The 20,421-nt window shown below is 38.6% G+C and overlaps 1 protein-coding gene across 2 annotated transcripts in view; it reads right to left on the reverse strand.

Moving 5' to 3' along the window:
• Positions 1–20,421, reverse strand: part of ELL2 (elongation factor for RNA polymerase II 2) — a 74,220-nt gene that overhangs the window by 15,929 nt on the left and 37,870 nt on the right. For both annotated transcript variants that reach the window (XM_031011141.3, XM_055387211.2), the window contains exons 3-5: positions 16,332–16,453; positions 10,679–10,842; positions 3,445–3,704 (exon numbers count right to left, since the gene is read on the reverse strand). In XM_031011141.3, the coding sequence (XP_030867001.2) occupies positions 3,445–3,704; positions 10,679–10,842; positions 16,332–16,453 (546 nt within the window). The remainder of the gene's footprint in view (positions 1–3,444; positions 3,705–10,678; positions 10,843–16,331; positions 16,454–20,421) is intronic.

Below are 20,421 nucleotides of genomic sequence, written 5' to 3' on the forward strand. Positions count from 1 at the left end.
TGCAACCTCTGCCTCCCAGATACAGGCAATTCTCCTGCCTCAGCCTCCTGAGTAGCTGGGATTACAGGCGCCTGTCACCATGCCCAGCTAATTTTTGTATTTTTAGTAGAGACAGAGTTTCACCATGTGTTTCACCATGTTGGCCAGGCTAGTCTCGAATTCGTGACCTCGTGATCCCCCCACCTCGGCCTCCTAAAGCGCTGGGATTACAGGGGTGAGCCACGGTGCCTGGCCTAGGACCTTTGTTTTTTAAGTCTCTGTTTCTCAATCCTCTATATGTTGAAATGCTAAAGTACTTAGTGCCGGTTTTCTGCTCTGTTTTCCTCATTCTCTTCATTTCCTCCTAAGATGATTTCATTAAGTTTGAAGACTTTCAATACCCAATACATATGCTGCTAATTCCTAAATTTATAACTCTAGCCCCAACTATCCTCTGACAACCACACCCTTACATATAACTATCTATTGACATCTATCTCCACTTGGATATGTCTAATAGATATCTTCCAAATGGAGTCTATATAAGACAGAATTCCTGATCCTCTTCTCCCCTTTAATCCTACTTCTTTTCCATCCCTCCGCATCTCAGTCAATGGCTCAATAATTGCTCAGCCAAAAACCTAGCTATAATCACAGATTCCGTTCTTCCCCTCATTGTCCCCCTAAACCTAACCGTTAGCAAGTCTTATCACAAAATATTAGGCTCTTTAAGTAGTCTCTCTCCTCTACTCCTGCCCCTCCAAGCCATTCTTGCTGTAGAAGTCTGAGTGATCTTATTAAACTTATAAATCAGATTACATCATATCTTTGTTTAAAACTATAATGAGTTCCCATCTCACTCAAAATAAAACCTAAGCTTCTTGACCATGGCCTAAAAAGATTCTCTGGGATTTAACCTCTGCCTCCTTCTTCTGTCTGCTCTGGCCTTCTCTGTCTTGAGCCCACCTACAAGTGCTGACTCATCTTCTTGTCTTTCACTCAGCATTTCAGTTAAAATGCAGCCATCTGAGAAAAGGTTCCCTGATCTCTCCACTTAAAGCAGAGGATTCCTTCCCCAGCTCCTTTCAACTCCTCACTGGTCCTGAAATTGTCTCATGAATAAGCTCCATGAGGGCAGGGTTTCTATTGGGGTTACTTTGGGATTCCAGCATTTAAAACAGTGTCTGGTGCACTGTAGGTACTTAATAAGTTGAATTGAATGAATGAATGAATGTTGACCTTGAGCCAAATATCCAAATGTTAAGCTGGAAACATTATTCAACTTTATCTAGTTTCTGATTGTTAAAATTTAGTTTTTCCATAAAAGGTCATTCTAAGAAAAAAAGGTTTTATTAATACATACCAGTTTAATAATAAACAGCAATAAACAAATTTCCTGGTGGATGTTAAGCACTTTCAAATTTAGGTACAAATTTTACTGGGAGCCAACATCTTAGTTTATTTTAAAAACCTATTACTTTGATGAATTAATAATGTCGACAGGGTTCTGAAAACTACTGTGTAAGTAACAAATAAGCAAATTATCTCTGCTGGCACAGGCAAAGCCTGATTAATTATTTTAGGTAACTTGTTTCCCAACTAGTTTGTCTGGGACAGAATAACCAATTTTGGGATGATTTGTATGTATCTTGCTGCTCTTCTTTTCTCTGGTGCCTACTTTTGGTCAGTTTTATTAGAGCAAAGTCATTTTATTTTTCTTGTTAGCTGCTAGCAATGTTCAGGAAAGGGAATTTAGGTATAATTGGTTTATGTCAAAGTTATGAATATGCCTGATATCTTTCTTGTGAGGATAAATGAGATCGTGCACGTGAAATGCCTAGCACTGTGCCTGGCACATAGTATATGCTCAAAAAATGGTCGATGTTGTTAGCCTTTCTGTGTTTTCACTAGGCCAGTGGTTTCAGCTTGTATATTAGAATCATTAGGGCATATAGAATATGAGTGCCTAGGCCCCACCTTCAGATACTTGGCTTTTGTTGGTCTCAGGTGGAGTTCAGGCACTGGCATGTTTTAAAGGCTACCCAAGGGATTCTAATATGTTACCAGGATGAGATGATGCTCTAGATTCTATCAAATGATCAACACTAATAACTCATGCCTCGCTTGGGGGTAAAGTTTATCTACACTTTGAGATACACACACACACACACACACACACGTATATATATATATATATATATATATATATTTAGATATCTATATGTATATACACAATCACATAACTACTGCCATATATCAATAGTAGTCTATGTGTGAATTGCCTCTGCAGTCATTTTGCCCTCTCCATTATCAAACTGAGAAGCTAATTCACAACTTTTCTGGAGAAGCAGTTACCAAATGTTTTGTGATTTGTAACCTGACTCTCACTGCTTCTCCAAATATCAAACTGAACACACACACCCTCATTCTCATTTATTCTCTCCTTTCTTTTGAGCTCTTAAAACTGCTATGTGACATATGGATTTAAATTATTTCCAAAAAGTGCTAAAGGACTTAATAAAGATCCTTAAGATTGATCGAGATACCTTGGGGACTGGCTAACCTGAATTGGAGACAATGGTCTTACCCTTTCATAACATTTAGTATTATGTTGTGAATGTAAGAGATAATGGATAAAAAAATAGACTTGAAATGTTACTCTTTGAATAACAGATCAAAACCTGTAGGGTTTTTTTTTTTTTTTTAAATGATGAAATTCAGAATAACTTCTTTGGAAATGTTATTTCTTTAGAAAAAATAAAAAAGATGGACCACCATTTATGGTGGATCTGAATGCTCATAAAGATTTATGACAGATGGACAGAAGGAAGGAAGAAAAAATATATAGGAGGTTATAGTCTAACAAACCACTGACTTTAAAAAGCAATGGCCTACTTTTTTACATGTAAGCTTGTGATAAGGTATGGGATCACTGCTAATACATTACAATTTCATATGCTTTTATGCAGACAAATGACTGATCTTGGCACACTTAGTGGCAGAAAAAGATAGAGTAATAAGGGCAGCACAAAGTATGTGGGGCAAGATACATTTTAAACTATTTAGTAGGCAAAAAATGTTCCGGCTTATACCAATCAAAGGCCAACAGAATACATTGCACAATTTCACTGACAATAATCAATACAAATTAAGGCAATACTTTAGTGTATTCAAGACTAAAAACAGATAACAAACACTTCTTACTTTCTTTTTAATGGAATTTGAGAACAAAATTTGTTGGTCCCAAATAAAGACAATGCTCACATTTCAACTAGTTTTTAATTAAGTGCTTAAAATAAGATGATTTAACTTAATATTCAGGAGTTGTATTTCACATACCACTGATCAGAATAATCCTAAAATTTCTCTATCTCAATGATAATGATAATAATGACAACAAGCTTTTTTAAATGAACATTTTAACAAGAAGGTAAGCAGGAAGGACCTCTCTCCAGCTGTCCTCACCTGTTGCAGAATTGCTCCCAGGGAGTTCTTGTCTTTTTGATTGACACCATCTTTCTGGAGTCTAGCAAGTAGCTCCGGTTTCTTGTAGGCCTTCAGGGCCAGTAAGTGAATCACCCTGTCCCTGTATGGCCTCTGAGAGACGGTGCTGCTGCTATGTGTCTTTCGAATTGTATTTGCAGGGTTCATGGGGGTTGACCTTTTCCTCTCAGGAACTGTATCTGAAACAGCTTGAGGTGCTTTCCGAATTTGCACTCTTTTCCCTAAAGTCCAGTGGAAATGACATTGTTACACAATTGTGGGTTACAATATGAGCATCTCAGTTTCCACAATTCTGATTTAGGTACCTCTTCATTTCTAGAGGAAATAATAATAAAGGCCACTTTATTTCAATCTTTAAGAAGGCATGCAAACAGAAAGCATTTTAAATAAATTGTCTAAAATTTGAATTAGAAATTATTTTAATAAAATCATTTCTTGGAAATAATATGTATAATGCATGTATTTTGGTCATTTTGCTACAGAAAGATAATAACTAGTAACACAAACTGTAACAACAGACTTGATAACTTATATCTTAAATAAATATATGCCATTTCTGAAAAGCAAACTATAATACAGAGAACATGGTGAAATGTCAGAAATACCTGTCAGACCTCTCTAAGAACACACTCTTGGCTGAGCATTACGTTAGTAATTTCACACGTTCAGAAGCCACAAAGAGGGGGGAGGTCAACATCATGAGGTATCCGTTAGTGATATATATATATATTTTTTTTTTTTTTACAGGCCGAGACAAATTTTAGGATTCATAAAACAAAACTAACCAACCAACCAGCCAGTCTCAGAGGGCACAAACAAATCTGTCCTCTGCAGTGCTGAGACTACACATGTGAGTTAGAGAAATGGAAAATGGTACAAAGGAGGCCTTCACACCATTCTCACATGGGCCAGTGCTGTTCATGTGGTTAACCCATTTGCTGTTTAGACTGAACACTGACACTTGGCAAGTGGCTACTTCTAGAACATGTGTGGGCTGAGGTGAACTGGGTATTATGTGTATGTGTGAAGCTATCCAGACACGCCTGGTCACTGACAATCCCAGCAACCGTTCCTTGCTGAAGAGACAAAAAGTAGCATGAAACTGTGTGAGACTCTCATTTTATGATTCTACAGGTGGAATCTTTTAGCTTGTTTAGGACACACTAAGCCCCAATTCTATGCCCTCTGGTTAAAGAAGGGGAAGAACTTGTAATGACATACGATGTGGACAAGTGCATTAGGAACAAGACTAACAACTAGAAATAATGGGTGGGTAAAAGCAGCTCCTATAAGCTGTGGTCTGGGGTGAAAACAGCTCACTGGGGCAGGAGCTTTACTGAATAGTAATTCTGTCCATGCTGGGCTCCCCAGGCCTGGTCAGAAGGCCTGTGTGTTTTGATTCCATCCTACCTCCAGTAAGGGAAAAAAGATGAATGCTCTCAAACTGAAACCTCTACTGGCTGGTATGTTTCTTTACTATCTGTACAAAACCAATTGCAAATATCAAACTATTACACAACAAAGGAACTCAACATTAAGGGGACACTGCCTAATGATAACAAAAACTAAAGTTATAATTAGAGTTTCAGAGATTTAGATTGGGGTTTCTGTATTTTTCTTATGTCAGCTGGATACTTATGCACCAATTATGTGGGGGACACTGTGCTAAGAGGTGCATACACATTATCTCACTAGGTTTCACAATAACCCGAAAAGGCAGGTACTGTCCCCTTTCACAGATGAGAAAACTGAGGCTTTTAATGGGATATGCTCAAAGGGTAAAATCCTCACTTACCATTTGGGAGGTTCTGTGATTTGATTAATACCTAATTTTCCTGCCTGTAAGTCTTTGTGGGAAAGGTTTTATGAACAAATGCCTAATGTTTGCTGTTGCTTTGTGTTAGGCTATAAGCTCTATGAGGGCAGGACAGTGGCTGCTTTGTCCACTAGCATGCCTTAAATCAGTATTTGATGACTAAATGAATGACAGCAAGAGAGCAAGTAAGCAGAGGAGCAGGAATCAACACAGTCCATATTTCCCCACGTTGCCAGGCTGCCAGAGTGTGAATACACACTGAAATTTCTAATGTGGCAAGGGGAAACCATTTAATCCACCATTTCCCAGTTGCAACAGCGTTAACAAATATTAGCATTCCTTAAAATTTTAATAGGAAATATTTTTTAAAAATAGAGTCAAGTTCACAAGTTTAGAAAATGCTATAAATTCCACACTCCCTCCCCCTTAACAAGTCTTGCAAAAAAGAAATTTGTTTAACTCTTTTCCAAACCAAGCTAACAGTGAAGCCCTTCTTTCTTTCTGGGAAAGGGGGATGGGCAGAGAATGTTTGTTAGCTAAGCTACACACACTAGGACTGGTCATTTAGGATGAATTCAAGCAGCAAGGCAAATAAAAATAAAAAGAGAAACTAACAGTACTGCCACTGTTTTCAGGTGCCCTACCTCCTCTGTACCTCTGATTCACCTCTGATCCTTGTCTCAGGAGGTCTCCAAGGTCTACTGGGTTTATCCCCATGCTTCCCCAAAGCAGGTATGGAGAAGACAAATAAGGGAGGCTAACTTTGCCCTTAAAAGGGATATAAGTATGATGTTTGGCAAGAAAGTAAGAGCCTGATTGAGTGAAGACAGAACTAGAGTTTTACTTGGGGCCCATTGCTAGACTGTCATCTCCCCATGAATCCCCTACCCCCAAAACACTCACTTTGTCCTTTACCTCATTTTTCTTTTAGACAGCAAGTTAGGGGTTAACTCATATTTCATTCAAATGCTTGAAAGAACAACTCAGCCACACTGGACCACTGAATTATACTCAAAGATCACTTGTTCACTACCTCCCCATCCCTTTTGTGCCTATTCGACAAGGAAGGAATCCTCTGGTTTAAGGAAAGACAGGCTACAGATGAAGAAAACATCAGTGATAAAGGTACTTACAGAATTGAGATGCTAAAAGAAAAAATGAAAAAGTAAAGCAAGAAAATGTCAGGTTCAAAGTGGGCAGAAGAAAGGATTTATTTTTTATATTTGCCTCAGAAAAAAGCCATTTTAATAAAACCTATGGGAGAACCTAATTCTCTTCCCAGACCCAAATGCTAATCAATTCCCTGGGCTCTTTATATAAACAGCAGCAGTGGGTCCGACAGCGTTGGGTAGTCTGGGACAACAACTAAATCGCTGTTTCATAACAAGGAGTCCAATTCTAGCTTCTTCATTTAATAAAGATAGCAAAAGTATTTACCCCTCAGTCTAATGGCTTTGAGTAAACAGTCTGAAAGGAAGGTGTTAAAACATCCATCACAAAGACAGAAGGGACTGCAGCCATCTTCTGCAGTTGTTTTTCCATTCTGTGGAACCTGACCAGAAGCCCTGGCAACACAGACCCAAGGCTTTAAAAACATCTGCAGGCTCATGACAATGACATGACTCTGTCATGGTTAACTACATAATCCATTGCAAGGGAAATCTCCACCACTTGGCATTTGTGACTACTTTTTCAAAAAGTTTACTACCAAAATATATATACTGAACATTCACAAAATGTTAGCACTATAAAGGACCTTAGATCTTGTCTAGTTCAAATACCCACCTTTTTTTTTTAATATTTGAGAAAAGTAAGATGTTAAATGATTTGTCTGTCATCAAAAATAAGGAGGTTTGTTCACAAAGAGTAGAAATTGAAAAAAATAATAAGGAGGGTGGGCTGGAAGTTGGAAAAATTGGAAACAGAATCCTAGAAATTAGACTGGTTATTTTGTACACCTAAACAAATATTAGTACATATAAAAATTCATAATTTAATATACTTCCAAAATTTAGGTAGAAGTCAGTGAGCAGACTTAAAATATTGGTGAATTAGAAGCAGTGGTGACGAGTGATTTTTTTTTTATATCAGTGTTTACCACTGATATAAATGTCATGACTACAAGTAAAAATATTACTGGAAGATAATGTTTTCTAGGTTAAAGCCTTTCCTGCTCCTCTCTAGGCAAATAGATTTTGGTTTCTTCTGCCCATGAGAGGGTTGCAGAAACTCATATTCCTGGGCAATGAGGCCAGGTGACCCCTAGGAACACAGTCTTCATTGCCTCAAACTGGCCTTCCTCCCTAGTCTAGCTGTCAGCCGGCATCACACTACCACCATGCCACAATGGGATCAGCATTATTCTCATTGGTCTTCTACCCAGGCTGACATTGTTGAAAGAAACCTTGTCCTGCAGGTACCTCGAAGCTGGCATAGGTAAACTTCTGGTGTCATTTTACGTGATATAGTCTATTATTAATTAAAGGGGTATATCTTACTGTCTTAAGAAAAGCACAGAACTTGTTAATGAGATCACACTCATATAATTTGCTATTTGCTGATACCAACAATTTGGTATGTAAAATACAGAGAGAATAATAACATTCTTCATAGGGTGATTATGAGATTCCAATGAGTAACTACATGTGAGTGCTAACCAGTGCCTTGTGCACAGCAAGCACTCAATAAGTGCTGGGTTTTATTAGTATTGAAGGGTGATTGATATTTTAAAGAACTGGATGAATCAGAGAGTTCTGAGACACCGAAAGAGGCAGGAAGATACAGACTGAGCTGCCTAGAAGGAAAACAATATATGAGAAAGAGCTGGCAATGGATAAGGTTAAAAGAAAAAGATCAAAACATGACCTAACAAAATACAGTAAAAAAAAAAAATCAAAACAGAAAACAAAAAAGCCAATCAGGATACTTGAATCCATTGCTCCCCTGTATTCAGAAATGATCACACTTTTTTTTTTTGAGACGGAGTCTCGCTCTGTCTCCAAGTTGGAGTGCAGTGGCACGATCTCGGCTCACTGCAACCTCCACCTCCCGGATTCAAGCGATACTCCTGCCTCAGCTTCCTGCTTAGCTGAGATTACAGGTGCACGCCATCATGCCCAGTTAATTTATTTTTGTATTTTTAGTAGAGACAGGGTTTCACCATGTTGGTGTTGGCCAGGATGGTCTCGATCTCTTGACCTCGTGATCCGCCCGCCTCGGCCTCCCAAAATGCTAAGATTACAGGCATGAGCCATCGCACTGGCCTTGCTCAGACTTTTAAGAATAGTGTGGCCAGTTTTGAACTCTGAGGTGAAGAATTGGAGGCAGTCCAGAGGAGAGCAATAAAATAATCAAGGGGTTGGGATACAGGCCATACTAAGAAAAGATAAAAGGAGCTGGGGTTATTTGACCTAGAGAATAAAAGGCTGAGGAGGTTAAGAAAAGATTTATGACCACAGAAGAACACTGTGCTGTGACGGTGAGTGGCTAGGACACTGAGGACAAAGCAAAGAGGAAAAAGCCTACAGAGTGCCCGGATTGGCAGAGATCGCTGCAAGCCTCTGCAGGGAGGAAGAGGGTGTACAGAGGGAGGCCAGCTCTTCTTAGGAGAGGGGAGGTGTAATTTGGTTCACATGTAAACTCTGATAACCTCAAATTTCCTGTGGTCACCTCCAAAATGTATGTAAATTATTTGTAGTACCTATAAGAAACCTTACAAGTTCTAAAATTCCCAGTACCATTAGGAAGTGTATGGACTGTGGGATTTTGGGTGTTGAAGTCTGTTGTGTAAGCTATAAACAAACTGTACCTGACTCTTTGAAAACAAACAAAAACACATGAACACAGATGACACCCAAGGACCATTCAATGGAAAAGTGCAGTCATCATTGCTGATTTTCAAGCTTTGGAATAAATCAAGGGGAGGGGTTTTTTTTCAGCTAGTTATATCAGGAAGGAAAAATATTGTTTTGATGGTTTCAGTCTTCTATTCCTTTGTCAAACACAACAATTTGCCTCACTGTTTATAAAATGGTGGTATTGGGCAGAGGAAAACAACATTTTCCAAGCAACAGGGGTAGATCATTCATAGTTTATACTTAAATGTAAGTGTAGTAGATCTTGTGTGTTTTAAAAACAATTTGAGATTTAGTCTACTAACCCAGAAAGTTAATTAAGTTACTTCTGAGGATAAAGGAGAAAGAAAGAAGGCTGGAAGTTGCTACCTCACTCAGCAGGAAAGAGAAGGTGAAAAGTCTCATTGCTAGTAACTTACTGAGCAGGGAACTAGGCCCCATGGGTACAAATATCTGGGGAGGGGATGAATTGTTGTTAAACCAAACTAAATGTATCTAAGCTAAGCACCAAGCCCCAGGAGCATTTGCTTTGTTCCAAAGAAGTACTTATTAAAGACACTAGTGGAGCTTCTCAAAGCTGAATGTACTGTAGCTGGATCAGCAGTGGGAAAATACAGAAGTAGAATGAAGCCAAACCCTGGAAAGATGCTAGTTAAGGGACTTGGTTCTTCAAGAGACTTTTTGTGAGCATTTAAGTTTCCAAATTAATATCCTTTCATCATTTACTATAGAGTGACTTGTGTTATTAAATTGACCAAGGACTCAAAGAGCTCCTCCTCACTCTTGATAATTCTGTTACCATGAATTGACTCCTTAAAGTTGTTAAGGTCACTGCTCATAAAGGAGAGACTCATCTTGCAAGTCTGGTCTTACTTCCCTTCAATCTGACAGACACTTGAGTGAGCTAATGATAAAAATGATGGGGGTCGGATAGGGTCTTAATTAATGGATAGATGAGGATGAGGATCACAACTGAGGAACCAAAGAGACATCACTCTAATGCTCTGTTGTAATGCTTTGCTATAAGCACATTTTATATTTTTGTAATGAAAAATCCTTGTTGTACAAAGATGCTCTGAAAATGTAAGCAAAATCTACAACAATGAGATTATCAACCCATAAATTCTACTAATAGATTTTACTATAAAAATAGCCCTACAAAAAGGCAAAACAAGAACCATAGTATCCATCACTGAAATTACATCATCTAGTGACAAAGAAAACACAACAGTACCACGATTGCAACTTCACGCAGTAATGTGACCAGATCCCAGTACTATAAAATAATAGTAAGTAGCCAACGAAGATTCAGGATTTAGGAAAGTCATAGAACTTTAAAATATGCTCTTCAATTTACTGGCAGTCTGAAGAGAACAAATAACTTTGTTTTCCTCACCATGTTATCCAAAATGTTCTGAAAACTAGTTTCTGTGTTTTCATTAAGTTAATATTACTGGTATTTACCTATGGTGATCTTGAATTACTCCAATCAATCAGCAAGAGGAAGAAAGATATCTATACAAACCTACATATGGTCCACCGGGTTTGATAACTTTTGTGCTTCGGTTGCGGGATTCCTCCTCTGCCTGGGTCATTCTTTCTCGGGTCATCTGATACGAGTCGTTTGTTGCACACACTGTAATTTTATCTTGTATAAATCCCAGGCAATTGAGCTGGGAGGCTCCAGAGCTGTCAAGTAAGTCAGTGGCTTTGTTAGACATGACCTTCATTTTGTACAATAAAGGCAAACAAGAATTATATAATCCTAAAATCAGCAGCCCAACTAAGTTTGCAATCCTAAAATAACTAATATTAATTTTTAAATGCAAATGCTATTTAAAATATCTAAGATCCTTCTCTTCACTTTTTTTCATATTCTTTATATAATGGATGAAGTGAGCTCTCAGAGACCAAATCCATAAAATTTTGAAAAAGAAAAAAAAAATCAGTATTTAGAGCGAGACCAGAGTTCTGATGGGCATTGTAGTTCTTTTATTTAACTGTTAACTATTTTAAAGAATTATCTAACACTGATATGAGGAAAGTTAAAAAGTTTACTTTTAGTAAAACCACAATATACATGCTCTGGACTGACTAGTTGAAACGGACTCACCACACATTCTTTTTTATTTTAAATAATATATTAATTTTAAGGCTAACATACTGACAAAAATTAAAGCTTACTTTAATATTATTAGTCCAAAAAGTTCCTAAAAAATTTGCAGAATTTGTATTTACTTTGTTAAATCTCTATATAAGATGACCTACTTATTAGCAAATGTTGAAGAAAACACAGGGCAAATGATTTTTATAGCAATTTTTTTTTAAGGCCAGGCACGGTGGCTCATCCCTGTAATCCCAACACTTTGGGAGGCCAAGGCAGGTGGATTGCTTGAGTTCAGGGGTTTGAGACCAGCCTGGGAAACATGGAGAAACCCCATCTCTACAAAAATTAGCTGGGCATGGTGGCGTGTGCCTGAAGTTCCAGCTAGTCAGGAGACTGAAGTGGGAGGGTCTCTTGAGCCCAGGAGGTGAAGGTTGCAGTAAGCTGAGATGGCGCCACTGCACTCCAGCCTGGGCAACAGAATGAGACCCCATCTCAAAAAAACAAAACAGAACAAAACACTTTTTATTGAAATAATCATGAATATTAACATGGACCTAGAAGATAGCTCTGTTTCAAAGTAACATGTTAATATTAGGGGGATCATGGTCATAGTCATAACTGGTATTTTATAAAGAAATTGCTATGGCCTGAAAACAAACTGGAATATAAAACTAATGAAAGTGACACTACAGCTCTGATCATCTATATCCAAACTTAATTAGAAGTAACTTTGTTATAATACAAAGAAATAAAGGTTGATAATTTTTTTTTGAGATGGAGTCTCACTCTGTTGCCAGGCTGGAGTGCAGTGGTGCAATCTTGGCTCACTGCAAGCTCCGCCTCCCGGGTTCAAGCGATTCTCCTGCCTCAGCCTCCCAAGTAGCTGGGACTACAGGCACATGCCACCATGCCCAGCTAATTTTTGTATTTTTAGTAGAGACAGGGTTTCACCATGTTGGCCAGGATGGTCTTGATCTCTTGACCTCATGAACACTCGCCTTGGCCTCCCAAAGTGCTGGGATTACAGGCGTGAGCCACCGCACCTGGCTGATAAAATCTTTATAAATTGCTAATAACTGTCTTTACAAATGCTATTTAAGAAAAACACACACAAAAAACCAGTTAATTCATCTCATAAATATTTATTATATGGACTGCATGCCTAGCAATGTGTGAAGCAGAGAGGTTGTGACAAGAATTAACAGTTGTGGTCCCTCTTTCAAGGAACTAATGGGTGACAAGGATGGACAAACTGGAAATCATAACACAGTGTGACAAATTCCAGGGAGCAGAGGACTCCCAGAAAGGTAATCTCACCTGGACTTCCCAGAGGAGGTGATGCCTGAGGTGATCTAGAAAGATGACTGGGCAAGGGGGAAGAAGAATGAAAGTGTTCAGGGAGGACAACTAATCTGTGCAGGGCCAGGAAGAGCAAAAAGAAGGTTTTCAAATTGTCCAAAGAAGTTGGGAAGGACAACTACAGCTGAAGCTGAAGAGGGAATGAGAAATACATCACAAAGGGCTCTGAGGGTCATGTGTTACACGTTTTGGACCTTATCCAAAGGATAACAAGAGGCTGAAATCAGGGGAGAGAAAATAACTCATTTGTATTGCAGAAAGCTCAATCTGGATGGAAGATAGATTGAGAGGAAGGGGGACACCAGAAGGAAAGAAGAGGCCAGTTAGGATGCTACTGAAGGATTACAGGCAAGCAGTGATGGCATGAACCAGAGTAGGGCAGTGAGAGTGTAGAATAGTACACAGCTTCCAGAGATAGTGAGGAAGTGGAACTGACAAAACGTGGTCAGTAGTTAGCCACAGTCAGAGAGAGGTGGGGGAAAAAATTAAAGATCATGCCCAGGTCACGAGGTATATGGAAGCTGCTATGTACTGAAACACTGAACACAAGATGAAGGACAGGTTGGAAGACAGGACTGGGACAAAGAACATAAGTTCAGTGTTGGAGATGGTGACCTTGAAGGAATGAGGAGAGAAGGGGTCTCAGGAGGGAACCAACTGTGAAGAACACTAGTATTTAAGCAAAAGGAAGAAAAGAAGACCACATGAGACTGAAAAGCCACAGCTATAGAGGTAGGAAGGAAACCAGAAGAGTACTGTGTAATGTAAGCCACTGGAACAGACGCTTCAAGCAGGAGAGAGTGGTCAACAGTGTGCAACACTGGCAACAAGTCCAGAATAATAAGGAACCAATAACACATCCACTGGATTTTGGGGGCAGGGAGGTCACAGCTCCCTTGGGGAAGCAGTTTCAGTGGAATGGTGGGCACTGAAGCCAGACTTTGGGTTGAGAAGTGAATGTAAGAGAGGTTGTTTTTGTTTTTTATTTTCTTTTTTAATAAGACAGACTTGAGCATGTTTGCATGCCAAAGGAAAAAAAAAACCCACTGACAGAGGAATGCTGAGAGAGGGGAAGGTAATCCTCAGAGGAAGTGGGAGAGGGGGGAGAGTGGGAGAAAATGACTGCAATAGAGTGAAAGTCTGGTGGCAGAAAGTTTGTATTTCAACATCTCTTCCTATTATTTACTAAGTAATTTACATAGTGAGAATAAGCTGAACATACTGCCCCTCATGCAAAGTCAGAAAACAGATCTTTATGCAAAACAAACGGAGCTAAATGCTGTAGGCAAGAAGGTACTCTCTAGAATTCTTCACTCATCCCTTCTCAACCGAGTTACCCTGAAAGTTTAAATACTTTAGACAAATGTATATAAATGCTCCCTTAGTCTTTCTTTAGCCTAGCTCACCATTTCCTTCGCTTAAGTGTGCATTATTATACACTATAGGTCCTAGACTATATATTTTTCACTAAGTCTGAAAATGGGTAGATTTAAGGAATTTTTGAAAGGCAATTTTGACTGTGAGATTGATTTCATTTTATATATGAGAAAAGTGAGAATCAAGGAAGTTTAAAAATATAGATAAGAAGACTAGTTAATTTGTATTTGTTGAACATTTATTTACTGAGCATCTGCTTTTACCCTTTTATCTCCAGGTTGAGTCAATAAGCATGTATTTTGAGCTCAGTCAGCACTGTGAAATTAGAAAAAGGGCATAAGAAAGCCTCTGACCTTGAAGAGCACGCACTGTGGTCAGAGAGAAAAGATCCATAAGGAAAATGGAAATTAAATTGAATGGAAAAGGTGGAGCCAGATTATGGACAGGTCAGCTTGCCAGGCTGTGAAGTGAAAGCCTGAGAACAAAAGCTAGTGCTTTTGTTTTCCTAGTGGCAGACTTCAATTTATACCCTTACTACCTCATTTTATAAGGCACCTTGGATTATACAGAGGGGATACATTTGCCCTAATATTTTCACAGTAAGTGTTTCTGTTCTCTTACTGTATCATATATAGTTTTGTAAGTGACCTTAAATCCTTTTCCAAACAAGGAAGGTAGAAATAACCACACAGGGTATTTATAATGTTAGAGTAAAGCCATATTACTTACAATGATATGAATGCTTTTGAAGAGAGGATTAAGCTCCTTAATAAAATTCCTAAGGGGACATTGTTCAATTTGATATCAAAATGTGCTCACTATAATAAAACAACAATCTAGAGACAAGCATCACAATTAAAAATTAGTGTACAATGTTGTGTGTAAAGAATACTGGGGCGGGAATTAGAAGAACTCGGTTCTCATTTAGCCTAGCCACTAACTAACCAGCTACATAACTCTGGATAAATCACCTGTGAAATGAAGGGATTGACTCACACAATCACTAAGGACCCTAATACTTGGTGATTCTATAATCTATCATAGTGCTGATCAATAGAACATTTTGCAAGAGTGAAAATGTTATATAACTGTGCTGTCTACTATGATAGTAACAGGTAGCTACTGAGACCATAAAATGTGGTTAGTTACTGTGAATGTGCAATGATGTTTTAAATTTTATTTAATTTTTTATCAGTTGAAATGTAAATAGCCAATGTGGCCAGTGGCCATCACAGTGGACAGCACAGAAAAGTCTATATAATCTACAATATAGCAATTTATGCCAAAACATTTAAGTTTGAAGGTGGGTAATTTTCAGAAAGCAACATGAATATATCCTCGGGGAAAATGACAGATTAAATAACAAAAAGTTACTTAGTCACCTTAAATGGGAGGATAAAGGTAAAACTCTGTCAGTGTCTTATTTTGTATCTCTGCCTCCTGTACCTGCTGGAAACACAACTTTGCTTCTTCTTTTCCCCCACATTGAGCAAGTACTTACATAGTTTCAAGTACTGCACAGATAAGTCACAGAGATATGCTGGTCTAGGGTACTTGGGGCTAATGTCAAAGCGTTACATGAGGAGGAAATGAGAGAGACCCTAACCTCCCCTGTCTATATCCAGGGGCAGAACAAACTCCTGCTCAAGGGCCTATTCTTTAATCAGAAACAACCAAAGCAATGAAGAGTGAAACAAGTGGCTTATTGTTTACAGAGGATCTAAGTAGATAAGCGTTCCATGGTACCCTAGGGTGTGGGTGTGTGTATATTCTTGTCTTCCTCCTCCTTTTTTTTTTTCCCCCTTTTTTTTTAAGAAGAAGGAGAGACTGCTTTACTGGGTTAATTTCTAGTTTCCATGCAGCTGTAGAATAAAGATGTTTAAAAATCTACCTTCTACCTTAGAACATGGCTTGAACAGGGAAGAAGGAAGAAAGCATGCAAGATGGATATTTTTAACTTCTTTACCCTGGAGTATGAGCCTCAAATATGCTATAAGATTCTTGCTTAAATTCAATGAATTAAATATTTCTAAAAAAAATCCTCAAATTGCCTTTAGTTTTTAAAAACTGCATTTTTATAGGTTAAAAAATATCTTCTGTACCTTAAAAGTCCCATTAGACCAAAAATCTTTGAACTGTTGTGATTATATCCCCATTACAAATGAAATTTCTATTACACAGTAGGTGCTTAATATTTTTCAGATAAATAAATGAGCTCTGTAATTCAATTTAATACACGTTTATGGATGAATATTATGTATTGTATTGTTTAATTTTCTAAAACCCTCTTAAATAAAAAATTTTTCCCCTTCAGTGTACCTTGAAAAGTACTTACCTGGAGAATGTTTGCTGGATGCAGTCAAAGCTGCCCTGAGGGTTGTCTTTGCCCACATTTGACAAATAAAAGTTAAAGTTATGAACTTCATTGATGGGATCATTTTTGGGAATTTTGACAAGCTAAAATGAGGGGAAAAGAGAGAAATGCCTCAAATTATAAATTTGCCATAGAAGAGTCTTAAGACTGACTTACTGGTTTTTCTAGTGAAAATCATTTTAGACCTAAGCCCTTTTGATATATACATCCTCACAGCATTTAAATGACCAAACAATTCAAGGAATCTGGCAAACATGCCTATAACTTACCAGATTCTTATTTCCATTTTCTACCTTTAAGTGTCAGTAATCACTTCTGCTCAACAGTTTCTATTAGTTTATAAGAGGAACCCTTTTCATTTCAAAGTAGCAAATGGTTACAGTTCTTATGAAAGAGTTATTAGTGAATTTGTAAAAAGCTCTTCCTCTTTTGAGCAATACAAGTTTTGTCTTTGGCTTACATGACCCCCTTCTAAATAGCTTCTATATATTGAAGCAATCTCTGAGATAGAGTCCATATCCGAATCTTTGGCTCTTATAATAAAAAAACACATTTCATTTTAATTCTTGCTTCTTAGAGTAGTATTTTTGAACTTCTTAGAGTAACAGCATAAGGTTAATGCCATAATTACATTCACAGGTAAAAACTGCTGCCCTAAGATGCCATTATACATCCTCATGTTTACAGAAACAGGGTCTGCAGCCTACAGAGATGATTGTGTAGGTCACTCCTAGGCTAAGCCCCAGGAAACACTGTGGAACAGGAAGATGTATTTTCTTTGTTGTTGTTGTTATTTTTATTTTTAAATTTTTAATATTTATTTATTTATTTATTTATTTATTTTTGAGATGGAGTCTCGCTCTGTTGCCCAGGCTGGACTGCAGTGGCGCGATCTTGGCTCACTGCAACCTCCACCTCCCCAGTTCAAGCAATTCTCTGCCTCAGCCTCCTGAGTAGCTGGGATTATAGGTGTCCGCCACCACGCCCAGCTAATTTTTTTGTATTTTTAGTAGAGACGGGGTTTCACCACAGGCAGATGTATTTTCTACACTCTTGTTCAAGGGCTCGCTTCCCTACTAGATGAGAAGTCCCAGGAGCAAAGGGACAGAGTTCTTAAAGACCACTGAGGTCCTGCATTGGCCACATTGTGTGATATGTAGTAGGGGCTCAAAAAAGGTGTGTACAATTGGAATCTTCTGTCCTTCAACTGCTCCACTCTTCCTAGTGTCTGAAACCTTTCCTCCCTTGGGTCTGCATGGTGTTAGGTGATAATTTAAAAAAAGGATTAGTTGGCAAGAATGTAAAATATGACTTAACCAAACTTCAGCTCCCAAACATACAGTCTTAGTAATTTAGCAGACAAGTAGGGAAGGGAAAAGTGTTTTATAATCCTCATTCTCCAAAAAATCTGTCCTTTCCATTATAAGATGAAGACTCAGCACTAACTTGCTGCTTAGCGTGTATGCACTCACACTCATGAATGGGCACAGGCATGGGCACAGGCATGTATGATTCCTGCCTTTGCTCTGCCCTGCAAGACAACCTGCAACCACTGAATTGCTGAATCTAAAAGTCTCCCAAACCTTGACCTATAGGAAAGAACTGCAGTCACCAATTCCTGCCTTCCCTTCCTCCCAACCCTGGAAAAAGGTAAAAAGAAAAAAAGGTAAGAAGGGAGACAATTGTAGTATCTGGCACATAGTAGACATATAATAAATATTTGTTGAAGGAATAAATGAACAAGAAGAAATAAGTCAAAGAAAAATGTTTTTTGAAAGGAGATTCAGACGACTTGTATAGAGCTTTAAAAGGTCAAATTTCACCAAAGATACTATAGATAGATAATACTCCATAGAGCCTCCATCATCCATGAATTTAAACTATCTTTGACTCCCTATTTGAAATTAGAGACAACTCCTGGCACAAATTTCTGTGTTTTTATCTATTTTATAAATATCTTTTGAGGGCCCTACGTTACTCTTTAATTCCCAAAACTTTCCCCAGTTCTAAAGTGCTGTAACTTTGTGAATAAGTCTTAATTTACTCTGTAGGTAGGTACTCATCAGGCTGTCTTACTGGGTGTGCACACTCAGCGCCTAGTTGGCATACATATATTGGCAACTTCTTAATCCTACAGCAGTAGAGGCAAACAGGAGCCAAAGGAATGCTTGCGTCAGGCACAAGAGAACATAAGGCTACCTGCATACTGGTATAACAGTACTCACTAATGTCTGCTTTTGTTTTTCTGGGAAGAGCAGGGTTCTGCTGACAGAGAAGGGATATGCCTAGATAGGTAAGAAAGGTGTGGACACCTGAATGAAATCCCCTCCCTAGGCATGACTCATTTAACTTCCATCCATCTCCTCCCCTAACCCTTCATCTAGATCTGCAGAACCTGGTTGGAGAAATTTTAAAAGTGGTTTTAAAGAGGTCTCATCTCCATATGATATTTCATCTTCCTATGAGGCTCCAGCTTCGGTTTAGATCTAAAGTTTTCCCTACTGCATAGCTCAGGTTTGGGAATATAGCAGTACTTCCATACCTATCAGAGAATGTAAGACCATCCCATCTGGTAGACTCTAAATTGCATTTTTTTTTTTTTTTTTTGAGACGTAATCTCTCTGTCGCCCAGGCTGGAGTGCAGTGGCATGATCTCAACTCACTGCAAGCTCCGCCTCCTGGTTCACACCATTCTCCTGCCTCAGCCTCCCAAGTAGCTGGGACTACAGGCACCCGCCACCACGCCCAGCTAATTTTTTTGTATTTTTAGTAGACACAGGGTTTCACTGTGCTAGCCCTGACGGTCTCGATCTCCTGACCTCATGATCTGCCGGCCTTGGCCTCCCAAAGTGCTGGGATTACAGGCGTGAGCCACTGCGCCTGGCCTAAATTGCATTTTTAAAAGGTTGAATTGTACAGTTTTTTTCCCCCTATTTTTCAAGAGTGATTAGAGTCTGTACTCAAATTCTGCAAATGTGCAGTGTTCTTTTAGTGAAAACTTTTAACTTAATGGCTGGAGTCCTTTAGTTCAAATGTCCACTAAACAGAGTGTTACAGAAAGCTCTTAACAAACCTTTGTTACTTAAATGTAGCTTTTTCCTTTCTCATCCTCCAAACCACCCAATCCTAACTTCTTAAGTAACATTTATGCTTTTTAAGGTAAAATAATTATCTTTCTATGCATTTTTTTCTCTTAAAGCATTATAGTTTGGCCTGATGGTGGACACAGAAGACTTTCATATTCTTGTTTTTTAAAAGTCTCTTCAGTAGGAAAAAAGCTACAGATTTAAAAAATATGATCATGACTAGAATAGAATCAGCTTAAAAAGAAACAAAGTTTTTAAAAAATCATAATCCATGCTATGTACTCACCAAAGTGTTTCGAAATTTGTGTTACACATAGATTAAAACAGTGGTTCTTAACAAGGGGCAATTTTGTCCCCCAGAGGACATTTGGTCTGGGAGGGTGCTGTTGGCATGTAGTGGGAGGCCAGAGATACTGCCAAACACCCTACACTGCACAGGACATTCCCTCCAATTACGCAGTACAAAATATCAGTAGGGCCAAGGCTGAGAAATTTTGGATTATAAACAGAAATAGGTCATCCCCTTAGAAAAGAAATCAGAGGCTGGGTGTGGTGACTTACACCTGTTATCCCAGCACTTTGGGAGGCTGAGGTGGGAGGATCACTTGAGCCTGGGAGTTCGAGACCAGCCCGGGCAACACAATGAGACCCTATGTCTATAAAAATAAAAAATAAAGTGAAAAAAAAAAAAAAGAAATACAAAGTAACTTATCTGCAGAGTGCTTTCAATCCCTACCATTTTTCCTTGTTCTTATCATATGCCACACACAATGATAAGATTCTCAGACTGCTAAAGATCAGTAACAAACCACCTCTGTCCTCACCTCTGATAGCAGAACTTCTCAACAGTCTCTCCTACCTGCGTGTAACACTATGGGTATATTTGAGCAGTACGCAGACAGGGCAGGGGCAGGCATCAGGGCAAATAGTGTTCACTTTGGGACCAAAGGGTGACTCTTGATGCA

The sequence above is a fragment of the Gorilla gorilla genome, chromosome 4 (genome assembly GCF_029281585.2).
Source record: "Gorilla gorilla gorilla isolate KB3781 chromosome 4, NHGRI_mGorGor1-v2.1_pri, whole genome shotgun sequence".
NCBI lineage: Eukaryota > Metazoa > Chordata > Mammalia > Primates > Hominidae > Gorilla > Gorilla gorilla.